Source organism: Chinchilla lanigera, unplaced genomic scaffold (genome assembly GCF_000276665.1).
Source record: "Chinchilla lanigera isolate Chin_1 unplaced genomic scaffold, ChiLan1.0 scaffold00026, whole genome shotgun sequence".
Taxonomy (NCBI): domain Eukaryota; kingdom Metazoa; phylum Chordata; class Mammalia; order Rodentia; family Chinchillidae; genus Chinchilla; species Chinchilla lanigera.
The window spans coordinates 9,948,961-9,967,345 of record NW_004955427.1 but is presented as its reverse complement, the minus strand read 5'-3'; the positions used below and the strand labels follow the sequence as shown (position 1 = coordinate 9,967,345).

The 18,385-nt window shown below is 43.4% G+C and overlaps 1 protein-coding gene across 4 annotated transcripts in view; it reads left to right on the top strand.

Annotated features, from left to right (window-relative positions):
* Positions 1-18,385, top strand: part of Morc1 (MORC family CW-type zinc finger 1) — a 184,072-nt gene that overhangs the window by 6,795 nt on the left and 158,892 nt on the right. For 2 of the 4 annotated variants that reach the window (XM_013515034.1, XM_013515033.1), the window contains exons 2-4: positions 3,927-3,980; positions 7,343-7,377; positions 14,297-14,365. In XM_013515034.1, coding sequence (XP_013370488.1) covers positions 3,927-3,980; positions 7,343-7,377; positions 14,297-14,365 — 158 coding nt within the window. Of the gene's footprint in view, positions 1-3,926; positions 3,981-7,342; positions 7,378-12,084; positions 12,178-14,296; positions 14,366-18,385 lie in introns of those variants that run through there. The other 2 variants (XM_013515035.1, XM_013515036.1) reach the window with 2 other exon arrangements.

Below are 18,385 nucleotides of genomic sequence, written 5' to 3'. Positions count from 1 at the left end.
AAAAGAAAAGAAAAGAAAATCCAATTATAATGACTTTATAAAAATTATTTTAAAGTTTTTATTTTTGTAACAAAAAAACCTGAAAGTGAGGGACTGCTAGCTTCTGTTTAGTAACTCATGAATTTTGGTGGAGCTTCCTGTGAGTCTTTTGACCTTTCTTTCATGACGCAAATGATACCCAAAGAATTCAGGCATGTGCTTATTTTCCAGATTGACACTTCAAAGAGGGAAAATAAAATCAACCCTGCCCATGCCTTTTAGTAAAAAAGCAAATGCCTTCCTAGACACCACAAGCACACATCTCCTTCTGTCTCACTTATAAGTCAGGGCCAAGTGTCCATCCCTCATTACGGGAGTCCAGGAGAGCAAGTGTTAGCTCTGTTGTGGGAAGAGACCTGCGAATGATTACTGGGGTAACCAACCCCAAATGGCTACCATGTTTCCAAAGTCATGTAGGACCTTTGGCATTCTTTGTGCAAGCTCCAGTTCTCCTAGTTTCTCACAGTCGCCAGAGCTGCTGCATAGCTGGGTGTAAAGATTCCGAGTTACGTAGATAATCGAGCATTATGTAATGAACATGCTGCCATAGTCTAACACAGCACAGAATGGAAGAGATGATGACAGATCACCCAGATTTGCTCTTTCATGAGTGCAAGAAAACGAGCAAGAACCACCCAAGTTGCTTTCAAAAGCATTTCATTTTTCTCAGTTGAGAGTCATTGGTTCTTTGAGCCTCATTAATTTAATAGATTTGCTTTTTGTATTTATTATAATATTCCAGTGTCACTTTTTAATTATAATCCTTGGACTATAGCAAACCATTGTGGATAGTTGGTAAGTTAAAACATCAATTTTTCATGCTTATAAATTTTATGTTCAGTTTAAACATGTTTATCAAGAGTGATGAAACGTTAGTTTGTACAATAGTTAACTTTCAGTGAAAGGGAAAGTGTAGTTTGGAAGATCTGAGATCTTATTTGTGTCTAGAACACATGCGCTGCAGACCTGAACTGTTTAGTTAATAGGAACTGAAGAGTCTCTTAGGCCAAACTGACTCTCCTTAAAATAAAGACCTACATGGAGATGATCAAATGCATTTCCATTTAAATTTTTCCTCCTTGCTATTACTTTAATATCTTATCATGAAATAATGCAAAATAAATACATAAAGAGTGTTGAAGGAAATGTGTTAAACAAAGCATCTCCAAAGCACACCTTGAGGAGGATCAAGCCTGCCATGCATGCCGGGGTGTGGCCGGCAGAGCTGGAGCAGGGACTGGGAAAATGGCTCTGGGGGGCTGTGTGGACTGAGTCCCAGCCTTTTTTTTTTTTTTTTTTAACGTAACACAGTGGATTTCTCCCTGTACCTTGGGCCCACCAGCGCCACCTGGAGGTTTGGTGCTGGCCATGCCCTGCAGGAAGGCTCTGCTCAGATTATTATAAGTGCCTCTGCGATCATCACCTCTCCCTCTGGTAGAAATTAGATATTACAGCCTTTACTAATTATAGGCTGGTGGCTCTGGTGCCCTCCCAAAAGGAAATTGCTTTGGGAGAGCAGCAGAAAATTGGGGTTGTGCAAGAAATCCAGAAAAGGTCTGTCAAGCTTTCCTTGCCCATAAAATAAAAATAAAATACCAAGTTTTGAAGTTCTGTGGAAGGAAAGAAACAGAAACGACAGCTGAAGTTGCTTAGTGAAGAAGATTTTGCCACCAAAACTCCACTACTGTTAAAACAAAAATGCAATCAGGATAATTACTTGAAACGTTTGTTTACTTCTAGTCGTCAAATTAAAGCACGGCATCGTGTTCCTTTGGGTTGCCGTTCAAATTCTTGCTTCCTCTCCTGCTTGCTATAAATGTAGTAGCTGATAAATTCCTTTCTTGTGAAACAGAAAGATTATTCCAAAGTTAACATTTTTTTCCTGTTTCTGAGAGCTGTATTGCCTGGATAACGCCCAGAAATTGTGAACACATCTAGTTCATATTCTGTCCAATAGACTTTTCTTTTTAAGACTACCATGCAAAAGGCATTCTAAATATTACGGTAGTGTCTTGGTTTCCAGGTGAAATAGCCCCAGCCGGTGGTGAACCTACCACATGTGGCCACAGCTGGCTATGTCCCTGAAAGCTCCAGCAGGTTCACCACCACTGCTGGCCTATGAACCAGAGTTTGCAAACTTATGAGTCACTGAGGTTCCCATCCCAATCAGCTCGTTTGCATACAGCATTGTGGACAAATAGGTTCCAGCTTGGGTTTTGCATCAGAATTCAGGGCTGGAGTAGCAAAAGCTGGACATCTGGTCTACACAGAATGCACAGAACATCTCCCCCACTTCTCCCTCTTTTATCTTCTTTTTTTTTTTTTTTTTTTCTCTTTTTGACACAGGGTCTCGCTATGCAGTTCAGGCTGGCCTTGAGCTCATTTTGTAGCTCAGGCTGGCCTTGAACTCGCCGTGATCCTCCTGCCTCAGCCTCCTGAGTGCTGGGATTACAGGCGTGCGCCACCACGCCCGGCCCCTTATACCTTTTGTAATAAGTTCCATTACACAATTTCTAGTTTTTGAGCCAGGGCAGCACATCACACGGCTGGAAGTCAGGTAAAGCATGTTAACGATGCTTCCAGGCAGAGCCCTCCGTTCCGACTGGACTCAGCTCCTCCTGGCTCTTCTCCATGGCTGGGACCAGGCCAGAGGCCGTGCCTGGGTCCGCCGCTAGGGCTCGATTGGCGCTGCGGCCGTCAGGGGCTTGCGTGCAGGTGAGCGCGTGGGGGTGGGGCGACGAGCGCGTGGGCGTGGGGCGGCGTGAGCGTGGGCGTGGGGCGGCGTGGGCAGCGTGCGTGTGCACCGGGTCGGCTGTGCCGGAGGACATGGGCGACAAGTATGCTGCGCTGCACCGGGCCCGCCTGCACCTGGATTTCATCCACGCCAACTCGTGAGTGTCCACGTGGGGTGGGGTGGGGTCCGCACCCAATGAGAGAGGGAAGAAAACACAGGAAACACCCGACGTGGTGGCGCACGGCTGTAATCCCAGCTTTCGGGAGGCTGAGGCAGGAGGACCGCCTTGAGTTTGAGGCCAGCTTGGGCTACATAGTGAACTCAAGGCCAGCCTGGACTCCGTAGTGAGACCCTATCTCAAACAAAACGAAGCAAAACAAAAGGAAACAGAATTAGTTCTTGGGAAGGAAATTTCATGAGTTTCTGTTTTAATTCTGTTTTGTTTTGCTTTTTTTTTTTTTTTTTTGAGTCAGGGTCACACTTTGTAGTTCAAGCTGACCTTGAACTCATGGCTATCCACCTGCCTCAGCTTCCTGAGGGTTGTGATTACAGGAGTGCCCCACCGTACCTAGCTTGGGAAAAAGTCCTTGAATATAGATTTATAAGGCAACTTATGAATATTTCATACATAAAGTTTGTGAAGTGAGTGGTTAAGAGTTACCTAGACAGACAGAGCAGACAAGATGAGAAGAGAGGTCTGAGAAGGAATTTCTGGGGGCGATGGCTCACTTAATAAGAGGGGCCAAGAAGTTCAGTGCCGGCTGTGTGCGGCCTGCACAACTGTGTGACCATGGGGCGTGGCTCAGGTCGAGTCTGAGGGCCTCAGATCCCACCCAGAGGCGGGCAGGAACCCTTCCCTGTAACTGTGGATTTGCGTGTTCCTCCTGCCCGTCTTAGCAGTCTCACAAAGCAACTGGTAAAGGTAACGCTTGTTTTAGCCGTTGTTTAATGAGGAGCGGACAGGGTGTCTGGCCCCAGCTCCTGCCTAGGCTTTGTCAGGCGCCTACTTGAGAATCTTGGCCGTGCTGAACCAATTGTTTCCAGGGTAGCTGAGGAATCCATTCTCTTTCCTGAACTGCGGAGCGTTGGTCTCCAGGTACCCTCGGCCGCTTAGCCTCGGTCTGACCTTGCATTTTCTCTTTCTGTCCCTCAGCACAACGCACGGCTTTCTTTTTGGAGCCCTCGCTGAACTGCTGGACAATGCAAGGTGAGATGGACCCGCGAACCGGAGTTGCTGAGGGAATTTCGGGGCACAGACCGCGTCTGGTTGTACTTGAAGATAAAAATATATCATGGCTTCCCCCATATGGAACGTTTTGTGACTTCATTTCCTATGAAAATCAAAATTCTTTGTGGAAGAAATAGATAGGAGGAGTTACCTTTATTTAAATTGTGCTTATGGTCAGACTTGACATGCGGGTGAATTGGATCTGTGTGTTTGTGTTGAGAACTGTAATAGCAAATATTTGGATATTTTTTGAGTTATAAATTAACGTATAATTTGTCTTGAGAATTTTCATTCGGGTTTAGGCACTTACTGAAGTCTACCTTGGAGTGAATTGTAGTTTAGAAGAAATAACTATTATTTCTCTCTTACTGTGTACCAGATACACATAAACACATATACTTGCGTATTAGCTCATTTATTCTTACTGCATAATCTGAGGTGGGAATCATTGTCCCAGTTCTACACCTGTTGGAAATCAGACTATAGAAGTTAGATGATGCATTCAAAGTTACACAATTGTTGCTTCGCAAAGTTAGAGCTCCTGTTTGCACCTTTTCGTTGTAGAACCTCTGCACCCCATTTTACTGTCTCTGATAAAGGCACTGAGGTTTAAAGAAGCAATTTAACAGCCAGGCGTGGTGGTGCATGCCTGTAATCCCAGCACTGCGGACGCTGAGGCAGGAAGATCATTGCAAGCTGGAGACCAGCCTGGGCTACAAAGTGAGCTCAAGGCCAGCCTGAACTGCATAGTGAGACCCAGTCTCAAAAGGACAAAACAAAACAATCCCCCACAATAATTTAAATTCTATTCAATTGTGTATTTGCAGGGACTTGGGAGGGAATCATTCTTTAAAGCTAAATTGAATGTGACATTTGACTTTTTTATATTATTTCTATTTTACAGAAGGTGTTTCCCTACTTTCTCTGCAAAAAGCAAAGTACACTCAGGATATGGTGTGCGGTTTTTAGATAAGGGATCCCAGTGAGGGAATCTAAATGCTCTGCCACTGGCTGATAACAGTACTTCAGCTTCTGGTGCTTGTTCCTGGCTTTTGGCCATCGCAGGACAAGGAGCCTTCTGAGAATGTGTCTTACAGCAGAGTCAGTGCATCAGCTGTCTGGGAATTTGTGCTCAGCACTGAGTGGAAGGGTGCTGGCTTCTCCTTTATGAAACCCTGTCTTTGTAGAACTGAGGAAATCATGGGGACAGGGAGAAGAGAAGAAAGGAGAATGAAGTCGGTTGACGGGGAGCCGGGAGCTGAGGCTAGAAGGAGCCGGAAAGGAGGAGGCTGTGCAGACCACACGCGCGTGGTGTTCCTCTGCGGTGCGTCGGGGTGGCCGCTGTCATTCCTTGCGAGCCTGAAAGAGAGCCTTCTGCACCCCTGGGTCCTGCTACTGAATGGCCCGTTACCAGCAGCTTGATAACCCTGATTCCGTTTGACAGGGGACAGGTAACATCGGACTGCAGCAGGAGTAGGACCTTGGGGGCGCTTCGCACAGCAGAGGGTGAGGGGGTGCCTCAGCAAGCAAGCTTGACTTCCAGCTCCGGGGAGCGAGGGACATACAGCCAGCGATGGAGCTCTTAATGCAGCGTCTGTAAACTGGCGGCCCCCGACCCGCGCCAGCCCATCTCAGACTTGCCCCATGGTGAAATCTTGCACAGCATTCAAAACGAAAAGGAAGAAAGCAAAAGAAAAAGGTTTAAGAAACAAGAGGCACTGAAGAAATAATCTGCATTTTCTGCTTTCCTTGGCAGATTTTTTTTTTTTTGAGGCAGGGTCTCCCTACATAGCTGAGACTGGTCTTGAACTCACTGTGTAGCTCAGGCTGGCCTTGAACTTTGGGCTATCCTCCTGGCTTAGCCTCCTAAGTGCTGAGATTGCAGGCGTGCGCCACCACGCCCAGCCTCCTTGAAAGATTACAAGTACATTCTTCAGGAAAAAAAATCCCTGTTTCGATACAGCGATATTTTGTATAAAGCATAATGACATAGCAGAGATATTGATGTCCACGTGTCATGGGATTGTGTTAAGGATTCCAAGAGCAGGGACAAAAATACTTCATTCAGCCTTGTGTGCTACTCAGGAATTGCTCAAGAAATGGCGTAATAATCGCAGGTTTCAGTATAAAGAGGCTTCTGAAGTCTGGATGGACTAGGGGAAGCAGCTGTCTGTCAGGCACTAACTTGGAGACTGGCGGAACAAGACACTGCACCTGTTTGGATATATTTGGGTGGCTTTGGGTTCGAGCTCTGGAGATGTGGAGAGAGGCTCAAGTTTCTTCCTCGCAGTTGCACTCGTTACTGCACTGAGCTTCCCTTTAGGCCCCTCCCTCCCTGTGAGCCCTCCTCCTTGTCAGCTACAACTGAGTCCCTCACCTTCCTCATCTTCCTCCTTTCACACCTGTGATTCTGAAGTGAGCGTCTCATGGCTCTTCCTTCCCTCTTCAGATCTTTCTTTTATTTCTTTTTCTTTTTCTTTTTTTTTTTTTTTTGTGGTACTGGGGATCGAAGTCACGACCTTGCACTTGCCAGGCAGGTGCTTATGCCACTGAGCTATATCCCCAGCCCCCGGATCTTTATTTTAAGACTAATTCTTAGAATTGAAAAATAGTATCTGTGAATTTTAGAAAACTGAGGAGATAAGAAGGAAGAAAAAAATTGGTAATCTCATCACATAGACCAAGAGTCTAATATTTTTCTGCCAAAGACCAGACAGCACATATTTTCACTGCAGACGTGTGGTTCCTGCTGCAGTGAATCGGCATTGCCATCGTACGCTTAGGCAGTCATGGACGTTGTGTAAATGAATAAGCTTGTGGGACGTTCTGACAAAACCTCATCCTCGAAACAGTGTCCCAGGTTGGGCTCAAAGACCGCGGTCTGCTTTCTTTGTTTCCATTATGTGCATATATATCCTATATGCTCTTCCTATAGTACAAAGTATGTAGTAATTTGCTTTTTATTTTCATTTTCTGAACTGAAATACATCATGGAAATCATTCTTTAACTTACAGATCACTCCTCAGACATTTTAAAAAAAAAACTCAGAATTCATATTTACTTTGTTGAGCTCTTTATGTAAGTACCGCTAAATTGTATCACTTCTTTTACATTTCTGAATTTACCCCTTGGTAATGCTCTCAAATTATGAATGATGATAGTTCTAAGTATGTAAATGCACAGGGAAAGATTTTAGTAATTGATCTTAAAGCAATTTAAGTGGAGTTTCGCATTGTTTAATCTCTGACAGTAGATTATACCTCACATAGTGAATCTAAACTAATGTAGTTTTTAAACATAATTTCACACTGAAGCAGTGATTTTTTTATATTGTTTCCAGAGACGCAGGGGCTGGAAGACTTGATGTGTTTTCAGGTGAGCAGATTTCCTTTCTTCGTTTTTAATTCTAGTGGAAAGCCCGTAGCTATTTTGCTTTCATTTTGCTTCATGAAATAAAACCACATTCTAAAGATCTTTAATGTAATCTAAATGCTTCCTGAACACAGCGACCCGGTGGGAAGCTGGTGTGAGCAAAGTGTACTCTGAGAGTCAAACTGTTCACTTATTAGGGGACCATTTACAAAATTAGGTCTTCTGGAGTTTGTGAAAGCAGCAAAGTGACATGGAGCAGTAAATTTAGATGCTATGAGAAACAGTTTTGTTCTAAAACCTTGTTAATTTCATGGTTATTCATAATTAAGCATCCATCACTTCCAGCTTATCCCAGTTTTACAGTGAGTAAGTGAACATGAAGTGTGGTTGTTTGAGGGCCACAAAATTCAAACCAAATACGTTTCATCATTGGCCTCATTTGCAGCCTCCAGAGATTGATTGCACTGGTTACTGAACTTCATCTGAGAAAGATGCTATGGACTTCAGGTTCTGTGATTCAGTCAGTAGAGAACTGCCCTGAGTGGAAGGTGCTGCCTCTCTGCCCTGATCCTGTCAGCTGCTTTGTAATTCTGGCTCTTGGTCACAGGCAGGAGGACGTTGTCGGTGATGCTAATCCATTTCCTGTTTATTTATTTATTTTTTTTTTTGGTACCGGGAATCAAACTCAGGACCTTGTGCTTGCCAGGCAGGTGCTTGTGCCGCTGAGCTATATCCCCGGCCCCATTTCTTGCTTAAAAAGCATTGCAGTTCAGTTAACTTTCTTGAGCATTTGAGGTGCTGAGCCACATACATGTTTGTGGTTGCCCAGGGAGACATGGGCATTGCAAGGCATCTGAGAAAATGGTAATTGATAACTCTTTCCTTCCCTGTGCTTTCCAGGTTCTGAAATGTTTGTGAGATTATGAAAGAATCAGCTCCGATCACTGATAGTCAGAATGTGGAGTTCTAGCGAGAGAGCAAATGTACTTACTGATCAGACCCCAGGGTCAGGCTGCTCTCAGTCCAGTAGCATTAGCTGTCCCTCAAAAATGGTCTTCCCTGGGGAGAAGGAAGCGAAGGCAAGCTCTCTGTGGGCAGCTTACTCCCAATAGCACAGTGAAGGCAGGGTCTGAGTGGTTTCTTTTTAGCTGTGTGACCACCCAGATCTGAAAGCTCAGAATCAACACTTACGTAAGTTTCACTTACACGTTTTCCAACTGTGATAAGTTGGACATGATGTACACTTGATTAAAAATGGCTGTTATATTAATAAGCTTTTAAAAATAAAACTGTGTCTCATGGCAAACAAATTTATTGCTCCATATCATGCTGGTGCTTCTTTGGTGGCCAAAAGATGGTCTTCCCTCTCATATCCAATTACAGATGCTTACTGACTTCACTGGGGTTCTATACCAGTGAAACTGTATTGGAAGTTGCAAAGACTGTAAGTGGAAACTGCATTAAGTTAATCAGGGACCCTCCACGGGGAGCGTAGAATGGGGTAAGGATCTCTTGCTTAGGAGAGGCACAAAGTATAAAAGGCACACAGGTACAGGAGAAACTGCTTCATATTAAAGACATGGGGCTTGAAATACGGTTTTTTGGTTTTTTTCTCCGGTACCGGGAACTGAACTCATGACCTTGCGCTTGCCAGGCAGGCGCTTTTGCCACTGAGCTAAATCCCCAGCCCCGGGGGCTTGAAACATGGAAGTGACTTTTGTCAAGTAGTGTAGGAAAAAGGATATTGTTGTCTAAAACATTATCAGGAGAAAAAGAGTGAAATTAGACTACTCACAAACTTGTTAGTGTATTCAGCAGCAATTCATTGAGCGTTTGTTCTTCTGGGTGCTGGAAAAAAAGCATTGAGCAAAATGTTAAAGTCTACACTGCCAGGAAACTGCATTCTGTTGGGGAGACATGGACAATATCTATCCATCAACAAAAGAACGGATGCAGAAAATGTGTTTTTACATACAGTACAGTACAACTCTGCCATCAAAGTGAACTTGAGTCATTTGTAGGAAATTCCTAGATCTCCCTTGAACCCATAACGTTAAGTGAAATAGAACAGACACATTAAGTATTGCATGTTTTCTTTTATAAGAGAAATGCAAATTACAAGTAAAGAGCAAAATAAAATGTAGAGCATAGAGAGATAGATCTTCCTCTGATGGAAAGGGATCAAAAGATGGAGGGAGAGCAGAGAAAAGGGATGTAAAAAGAAATGATGATGAGTTATGTGCACATGCTAACTCCACACAAGGAATGGAAACATGACTGCAGGTGTGAACTAGAAAAAAAAAATGGATAAATAAATACCAGGCAGTGCTAAGGGGAAGAAAGCAGGTTTAGAGAACAGAGAGCACTGGGAAGGTATGCGGGTTTTCATAGGATGCTCTGGGAACGTTTCTCTAAAGACTTGCCTAAGGGGAGGGATTGCGCCATGGAGTTATCTGGAGAAAGACTACTTAGGAAACAATTACGATGTTAGGTTGGTCAGAAGTAAGGGTTAGAGAAAAATGGATGAGTGTCATGAATAGGACACCAAGACTTTTTTTCTTTAGTCAGTGGATCTTTGCAGAGTTTGAGTGGTAACAGTCTTCTAAGTAGACATGTCTTTTTCCTTTCTAAAATATAGTAGTATAGCAGCATAGCAGATAGCCTGGAGGAGTATAAAAGCAGAGAGAGGGGGAGGTTTGTCATGGAAGTCTGGGAACGATTTCATATGAATCTGATCCTAGAAATGGAGGATGGATGTAAGCAGCATTTCATTCAGAGCACACATCCTGCTGATGAGAGGCTAAGAAGATCACATAGAATCACGGAGTTCAGCACCTGTAATCAGAATCCACACACTATGTTCTTCTGGGTATGACAGGCATCAGCCAGGGATGAGCATGTTCATTTCACCCCACTTTTCTGAGCACTCAGTATTATCATACAGAAGCAAAATAGAAGCTTGGCCAGTTGGAGATGAAAGTGGCACTGTGTAATGGTTGACATACTGTGTCAACTTGAGAAGTTTAGAAGCTTAACTGACTCAGCAGTTTTACATCCTAGGGTGTAGAGGACATGCCCTAGGGTGGCTGTTTATGCCCTAGGATGTTGTAATGGTTGATTCTTCATATCAACTTGAGAAGTTTAGAGGTTTAACTAAGTAACTCAGCAGGGGACCAGGGTCCTCACTTTGTAAACACCTTGAGCCTGTGCAAGAGGTGGACATGGAGATGGTGTGAGTGTTACACCCGCCCTAAGGCAGGTAGTTCTGCATACAATATGAGAGAGGAAAAGAGGCTTGCTCCTCCCCCCTTTTACTCTTGTTGCATTTGCTGTCTTCCACCACCATGAACTGTTGCCTTCTGCCATGTGCCACCCTGCCTTGGAGCCAGCTGAGCAAGGACTGAAACCTCCACAGACTGTGAGCTAAATAAACGTTTCCCTCTAATTTGAGCATTAGGTATTTTGTCTCAAAATGAGAGAAAAGTAGCTAAGACACACTGTTGTCTTTCTTTGCTTACATGTATTAAATTACCTGTTCATGTTATATATATTTTTACTGCAGTGAACTGTCATTTGCTATCAACCTAACACACTGATTTTCTTTCAAAAAGAGAGCAGACCAGTGCTTAATACCCATAGGTAGAATTCTTCTGAGGACACATAGTTAGTCTAAGGTTCGACTAGTTTTCAAATGATTTACTGAGACCCTGACTTATTCTCTAATTAGTTTCCTTCAAATAATTTGAGGGCTATGAAATTCAAACTAAGTAGGTTCATCATGGTGTATTAGTTCTAGTAAAAATGGCTGTGCACTGAATGCATTTTCAGTGGTCACTAAGTGTCAGGCACTATCCTGAGTAGTTAGAATACACAGTGCCCATTTTTAAGGAATTTGCACCTCAGCATAGGGACTTTTGGAAAATGTAGTACGTACTTGGACTTTGTGGATAAAGGGCACACAGCTTTTGTCTTTCTAAGATAATTATGTTCCATAAAACTGTAAAAACCATTGCTCTGAAAGAGAAGTAGACATATGAATAGGTATTTTAAAAATATGCTATGAAAGTGGAAAAATAGGTTTAGAAAAAGAACATTAACCCTGGGTACCTTATGATAGGGAAATACTAGCAAGACATCCTGAATGTCTTTTTTGTTTTTTTTTTTTTTGGGGGGGGGGTACTGGCAGTCAAACTCAGGACCTATGCTTGCCAAGCAGGCACTGTGCTGCTGAGCTAGATCCCCAGCCCTCAGAAGAAGCCTTATATGAACTAATCTAGAGAAAACACATTCACGTGGTGACTCAAGCATGGAAAGAGCAAAGGAACAGGATATGTTGGACCTTGAATTCAGAGACAGTATGGAAAAATATTTGAGATGTTCAGGATTCATTCAAGGGAAGTATTTCTTGTGGGAGAGGAGGTGGCAGCAGAGGGGGGCAAGAAGATGAGATTGGGAAGCAGGGCCAGACCGGGAACAGCAAGATTTGCTAAATGTTTTCAGTTTCATCGGGAGAGCAGAGGGAGCCATGAAAAGGTTTTCAGCAGAATAGCAGAAGGAAATTAGTCTCACCCTTAGAATTTAGAGAGGGGAGGAAGTTAGGGTGCTAGAATACTGACAGGAAATGGTGGTTTCTTGAATGAAAGTAGTGAGAGGGGTGAGAGAAAGCAGTGGAGTCTGAGAGACATTAAGGTGGTGAAACCAAGAGGCCCTGGTAGCTGTCTGTGTGTGGGCTGAGAAGATGGAGAAGATGCATCCGCGTGTGGGGTGAGAAAACAGAGGATCAACGATGGCTCCGTGTGTGGGGTGAGAGGATGGAGGACCAATGATGGCTCCGTGTGTGGCGTGAGAGGATGGAGGACCAATGATGGCTCCCTGTGTAGGGTGAGAAGATGGTACAGGACCAATGACGGTTGATGGTGGAGTGTGTCATTTATTGAACATGAGAAGAAGGAGTAAGTCTTGTGAGGGAGTTGTTTGTTTCACTTCAGACGTGTATAAATAATAGATGATAGAAATCTGCCTGAAATCCATAGTTTTAAATAATTGAAATAAGGCCAAGTTTCAGGATAGATAGTAGGGATTATTACACTTTGAGATCATACTTGAGTGCACCAACCCATAATACAGATTCGTAAAAATTTTAAAAGGGAGGTAGTATGTTATATAGCTGCTGGAAATCTTGGTCTTTCCCGCTGTTCTTGGAAGCTGTCTCTTCTTTTATGCACACTCTTTCCTTAAGACAAATATGCCAAGAAGTGCAACATGAGCTGTAGCTACTGTGCAGAGATTTCTGGGAGCTGAGCCTGGTTTGGGACGGGGGGTTCCCAGCCCTTCAGGAACATAGGATAACCAGCAGTCGCTTTTAGGTCAGGCACATGACGATCACTCGGATCTCAAAAGACCAGCGCTGTGGTTTGGGTGTGCTCTACCTCTAGCAGTTCATGTGTTAGAAACTTGGTTCTCAGTTTGGCAACTTTAACAGGTAATGGAACCTTTCAGAGGTGGGGTTTGGTGGGAGGTGGTTGGGTCATTGGAAGCCCTGACCAGGAAGGGATTCATGTTGGTCCCACAGAGTTAGTTCTTTAACAGTTGGACGTTATAGGAGAGTGAATTGGACACTCGGCCCCTGGCTTCCTGTCTTGCTCCATGATCATTCTGGCTGGCATGTGCTCTTGCTGCTGTGGTACCATCTGCAATGAGGCTTTCACCAGAGCCGGGCAGAAGCTGGCACTATGCTCTTGAGCCTCCAGGACTGTGGGATGCATAAGCTTCTTTTCCTCCCAGGTGACCTAGCCTTAGGGCTTTTGTTACTGCAACAGAAAACAAACTAATACAATTACATGTATCTTTTAGATATTTATTCTTGTGCTGTTTTGAACACTGATTTGTACATGTGAACTCTAGTTGACCTTTGAGCATAGTGATTGACTTCAGTGTGCTAGAAAACAATTCCCAGAGACACAAAGCAGATCAAGTGATTGCCTGGGAATGAGGCAGGTGATGAGACAAGGAAGGAAAAGGAGAGAGATTACAGATACCCAGGAGGAGGCATTTGGGGTGGTGTTCACTCCTTTAATTGTAGTGATGGCTTTGTGTGTGTGTGTGTGTGTGTATGTGGGCACATATGTATGTATGTATCCAAATTTATCACATCATATAAACATGTGCAGTTTATTATGCGTAAATAATTCTGTAGTAAGACTTGAAAAAAATGTTCTGGAACTCACGATCCAACCACTGAAATTATTTTCAGTTTACCAACAGTCCATAAAATCAATCTCAGTATTTTTAGTTGCATCTGTAGCAATTTTTAAACCCAGAGATGCTTTTGTATAATTTAAGGGTGCCTCTTAATCATCACAACTGATCTCAAATAACAGCCATTTTCAAAAATCAAATGCATCTCCGAAAAGCAAATATTTCCTGCCACAAAGAAACACTCACAAAAGGTCGTTATAGGAATTAACTACTTACTGAGGAAGGAGCCTGGTGGGTTTAATAGGAATGGCTTAGATTTATTTCTGAATTAGTGCTTTGGTGGGAGGGCATAAAGGGTGATCAGTGCGATAGAAGGATCCTGTGGTTACATCACCAACTACTTTTTTCCTCCTCAAGGGAAGAAATACCTGGAGTTTAAAGGCCCAGTCCAATTTCAGAGCAGGGTATGTCCTGCTGTACACATCATTTATTAATGTGTAGATATTTCATGTGAATTTGAGGCCTTTTTGTTGCCTGATTGTTTTTCCCCTGCAGTTTTTTATGAAGCTGTAGCCAAGACTCCATTCTGAGTTCCACCTTTGTGCCATGACTCTGTCAGTGCACGGCTGCAGCTGAGGAGGACGTGTAATTATGTGAGCAGCATGCCTTTCTGACGAACAAATTAAGCCCGATATTTATTAGTAATAACTGCTTTCCCTTACAGTGGATAATGAAAAACTGCAGGGTGGATTCATGTTGTGCTTCCTGGATGATGGATGTGGCATGAGCCCTGGTAAGTTAATTATCTAGATGCTTAACTGGCTGTTAAAGGAAACAGGCTGAGGACTCATAAAATAAATACAAATAAATTGAGCTATCTATTCCAAACCAGGTATGGAGCGGGTAGGAAGATAAACCTGGTATTTATTGTTGAAATTCTGAGCTTTAAGTTTTCCAGCTGGTGGAGTAAATTCATTGCAATCATCTGGAGCTTAGATTCTAAATGGAGATAAGAAGTGAGTGTAAGTAATATTGTCAGAAAAAGAATGACAGGCAAATGGTACTGACTGTAAGGAAACCGCACCAGGAAATAAATGGAATACAAATGGGGACCAAATGCGGTGTGAGACTATTTTCAGTCCGTGTTTCAACTCTAGTTTGCAAGAGCCCCAAGCCCCTTCCCTGCGCCTTCTGGTTATTTTACAGTTCCTATGTCACCTGGAGGTAGAGGTCATCTCTTCTGGGTTTTGGCAATTTTGTCCTTCCTTTGCAGGACAAACACGCTTAGTTGTTTCAAATGAATGTCTCCCTCATGATCAAGTGATCTACAATATATTGCATGACTTTATTTACTTAAGTTTAGCACTAAGCCAGCACATAATAGTCACACGGTTCTAAGGTACATCATCCTCTAGCGTGGGCTTTGAGTTGCTTAGATAGCGTATTCCTTAATTCTTACGACAGTTTATGTCCCACAAGCTAGGATTTTGACCACTATGCTTCAGAAACCTTGAGGGGCTCCGGTGTAAAGCAGTTATCTCCTTCTAGTTCCAAAATTGCCCCTTGGTCTGAGTATTCAAAGAATATTTATTAGCAAGTTTAGAAAATGCTTGAGTAGTAGCCCATTCAGTTTATGTTCTGACTTTGTTTAGATGATTCTTAATTTTTTCCGGGTCATTTTGATTAATGTTTGATTCTTTAGTGTTTAAATATGAGAAGAGAAAGAAGTCATAAAAAGAAAAAGCCAGGCTGAAAAAAGTCTCATTTTTTTGTTTTTTGTTTTTGTCTTTTTGAGACAGGGTCTTGCTATGCAGTTCAGGCTGGCCTTGAGCTCACTTTGTAGCCCAGGCTGGTCTCGAACTCGCAACAATCTTCCTGCCTCAGCCTCCTGAGTGCTGGGATTACAGCCATGTGCCACCACACTTGGCCGAAAGTCTCATTTTGTACTTCCAGCCCAAATGTTCATTTTCCTGAATTCTTAAAATAAATGGCAGACTATCCATGATACTGTCTAAAGGAATTCATTTAAAAAAGCAAATGTGTAATTGTTATATACTGCAAAATGTATGAACAAAAATATTAACTAGAAAAACAAGAATCAAATCTTTTTATATTGGTCACGAGCAAATAGAACAAAAAGAAAACCTGCAAACATCCAGGCCTTCAGAAGAAGCTCACTCCTTAGCTGATACACAGAAGACCCCTGACTTAGCATGGGTCAGGTTAAAACATGTTGATTTTGCCGTGCACCAAAGCAATACGCATTCACTGGAGCTTTTCCTTTTGATGTTGGGGTAGCAGTGAGTGCCAGCATACCCTGCTGCCACGTCGGCCTCAGCTGCCATCTCCTGCTCCCCACCAGCCCTGTGATCATGGGGGGCAGCTCACACTCTACAGCGCACCGTGTGGCTAACCTGAAGTTTGGCAGTTAGGGTATTCAGTGCATTTTCCACTTCTGATATTTTCAATTTTTGACAGGTTTGGCAGGGTATACGTAACTCTATAAGAAACTAGGGAGCATCCAGTGCAGTAGAATAATCTGTATTGTTGAGAGAGCAGTTTAAACATTACAGCCATTGCAGTATATTAGTTGCGTGAACTGACAGGCAGCCCTGTGCTGTTTCCATGCATGTGCTAATCGTGGTCACCCTCCCTCCCCTTACCTTCTCGTCTCTTCGTGCCCCACTCCTCCAACCCCTTTGCCTTCCCTGATAGGACCTCTCCACCTTCAGGCATTGGTTGTCATCTCCTCGTCTACCTCCTTCTCCTCCTCCGTTTCCTTCTAGTGCTCTGCACCTTCTGCCTTCCTCCTCCTCCTCTTCCTTTTCCTCCTTGTCTTTTCCACATTTGAGAGAAAGACACGTGATGCTTATCTTCTGGAGTCAGGCTTATTTTGCTTAATACGATCCTCCCCATTTCATCTATTTTCTTGCAAATGTTGTAATTTCATTCGTATTTGTGGCTGAATAATACTCCGTTGTGTACTTGTACCATATTTGCTTCATCTGTTCATCTGTTGACAGCTAGACTGTCTGATTACACTTCTTGGCTACTGTGAATAATGCTGCAATAAACACTTGTAGGAAGGCGTGCTTTCTGTATGCTGACTGCCCCTCTGTCAGATAAACACTCAGGAATGGTATAGCTGGATTGTTCTACTTTCAGTATGGTGAGGAGCTGCCATATTGAGTTCCCTAGTGGCTGTATGAATTTACATTCCCACCAAGACTGCATAAAGGCTCTTTTTCTCCACATGCTCTCCAGCATTTGTTTTGTTTTGTTTTGTTTTGATAATAGCTTATCTGGGGTGAGATGGAATCTCAGTGTAAATTTGATTTGCACTTCCCTAATGGTTAAAGATGTTGAATATTTTTTCATGTATTTATTGGCAATTTTTTTCTTCTTCTTTATTTTATTTTATTTTATTTTATTTTTTGTATTTTTGAGACAGGGTCTTACTATGCAGTTCAGGCTGAACTTGAGCTCACTTTGTAGCTGAGGCTGGCCTCAAACTTGCAGGGATCCTCCTGCCTCAGCCTCCCAAGTGCTGGGGATTACAGGCCTGAGCCACCACGCCTGGCTTGGCAATTCTTTATTCACATTAGAAATCAAGTAGAGTGAGAAGGAAATGTTTATTTCAGAGGACTGGAAGTGGAACTTACCTGCTGTCTATACTGAGATTCATCTTGACCCAGAGATGATGCTGACAGTAATTTTTTTTTCTTTCTTTCTTTCTTTCTTTTTTTTTTTTTTTTGAGACAGGGTCTCACTATGCAGTTCAGGCTGGCCTTGAGCTCACTTTGTAGCCCAGGCTGGCCTCAAACTCACAACGATCCTCCTGCCTCAGCCTCCCAAATGCTGGGATTATAGGCATGAGCCACCACACCCGGCAGTAGTTTCCAAACTGTTGTGTTTTCTCTCTGGTCTTCCCCACCACAATTACCTCAGTAAAATGTAAAAATTACCCTTATCATTGTCCTGTCAGAAGCCCTCCTCGGCTTTGTCCTGCTGAAGAGTAAAATCTGTGCTCCTCAACTTCCCTTCCAAGGCTTGGAGTTTGTCCTTTCCTTGGCCTTTTCTCCCTCTGCTCACTCCCTGCTTCTAATGTTCCAGCCACACCTGCGTGGACCCCAGGCGCCCGACCCTCATCTCAGACATCAGCTTTCCGAAAGTGGCCTTTCCCGATGGCTCTAACCGCATGCCTCATTCCTGTTAACTCATCATCACATTATCCCGGCTTGGCTTCCTGTGCCCAGTCCTCTCAGATCTTATTTGTCTTTCAATTTGTCTCTCCCTCAGCAACAGAGATCACATCTTTCTTAGAGGGTTGTTGTAAAAATGAGCAGACAGCACAGTACATGGAACGTGTGACACACGCAGAAGTTCCTAGCGCGTACTAAGCAGTCATTAATGCTGGCTGATGTCAGTGTGGGTGCCCTCAAGGCTTAGCCCTTGCGATCAGATGTCCAGTTTGATGAGACTAGCAGTGTTTGGTCACCTTCACACATCTCATACCAGCTGCCACCCAACTATGTATAGCCTGTCTGTACCCAGGCTGACGGGGTCTTCAGAACAGTCCTAAAGCCTGTGTTCAGGGAGGCTAAAAAGAAGAAGATTCTTGGTTCTGGAGGTCAGTGTATTCTGAAATCCAGAGGATTCTCTCTAAGTTCTGAAACACGCTGGGAAGACCAATGAGTCTGAAAGCCAAAATGAGTTCATTATTTTCCCCTGGTAACATCAGAGCAGAAACTGTTCTGTCCTTCTTAGTCTTATATGCCCTCAGATAAGGGTCAAATTCATCATAAAATACTAG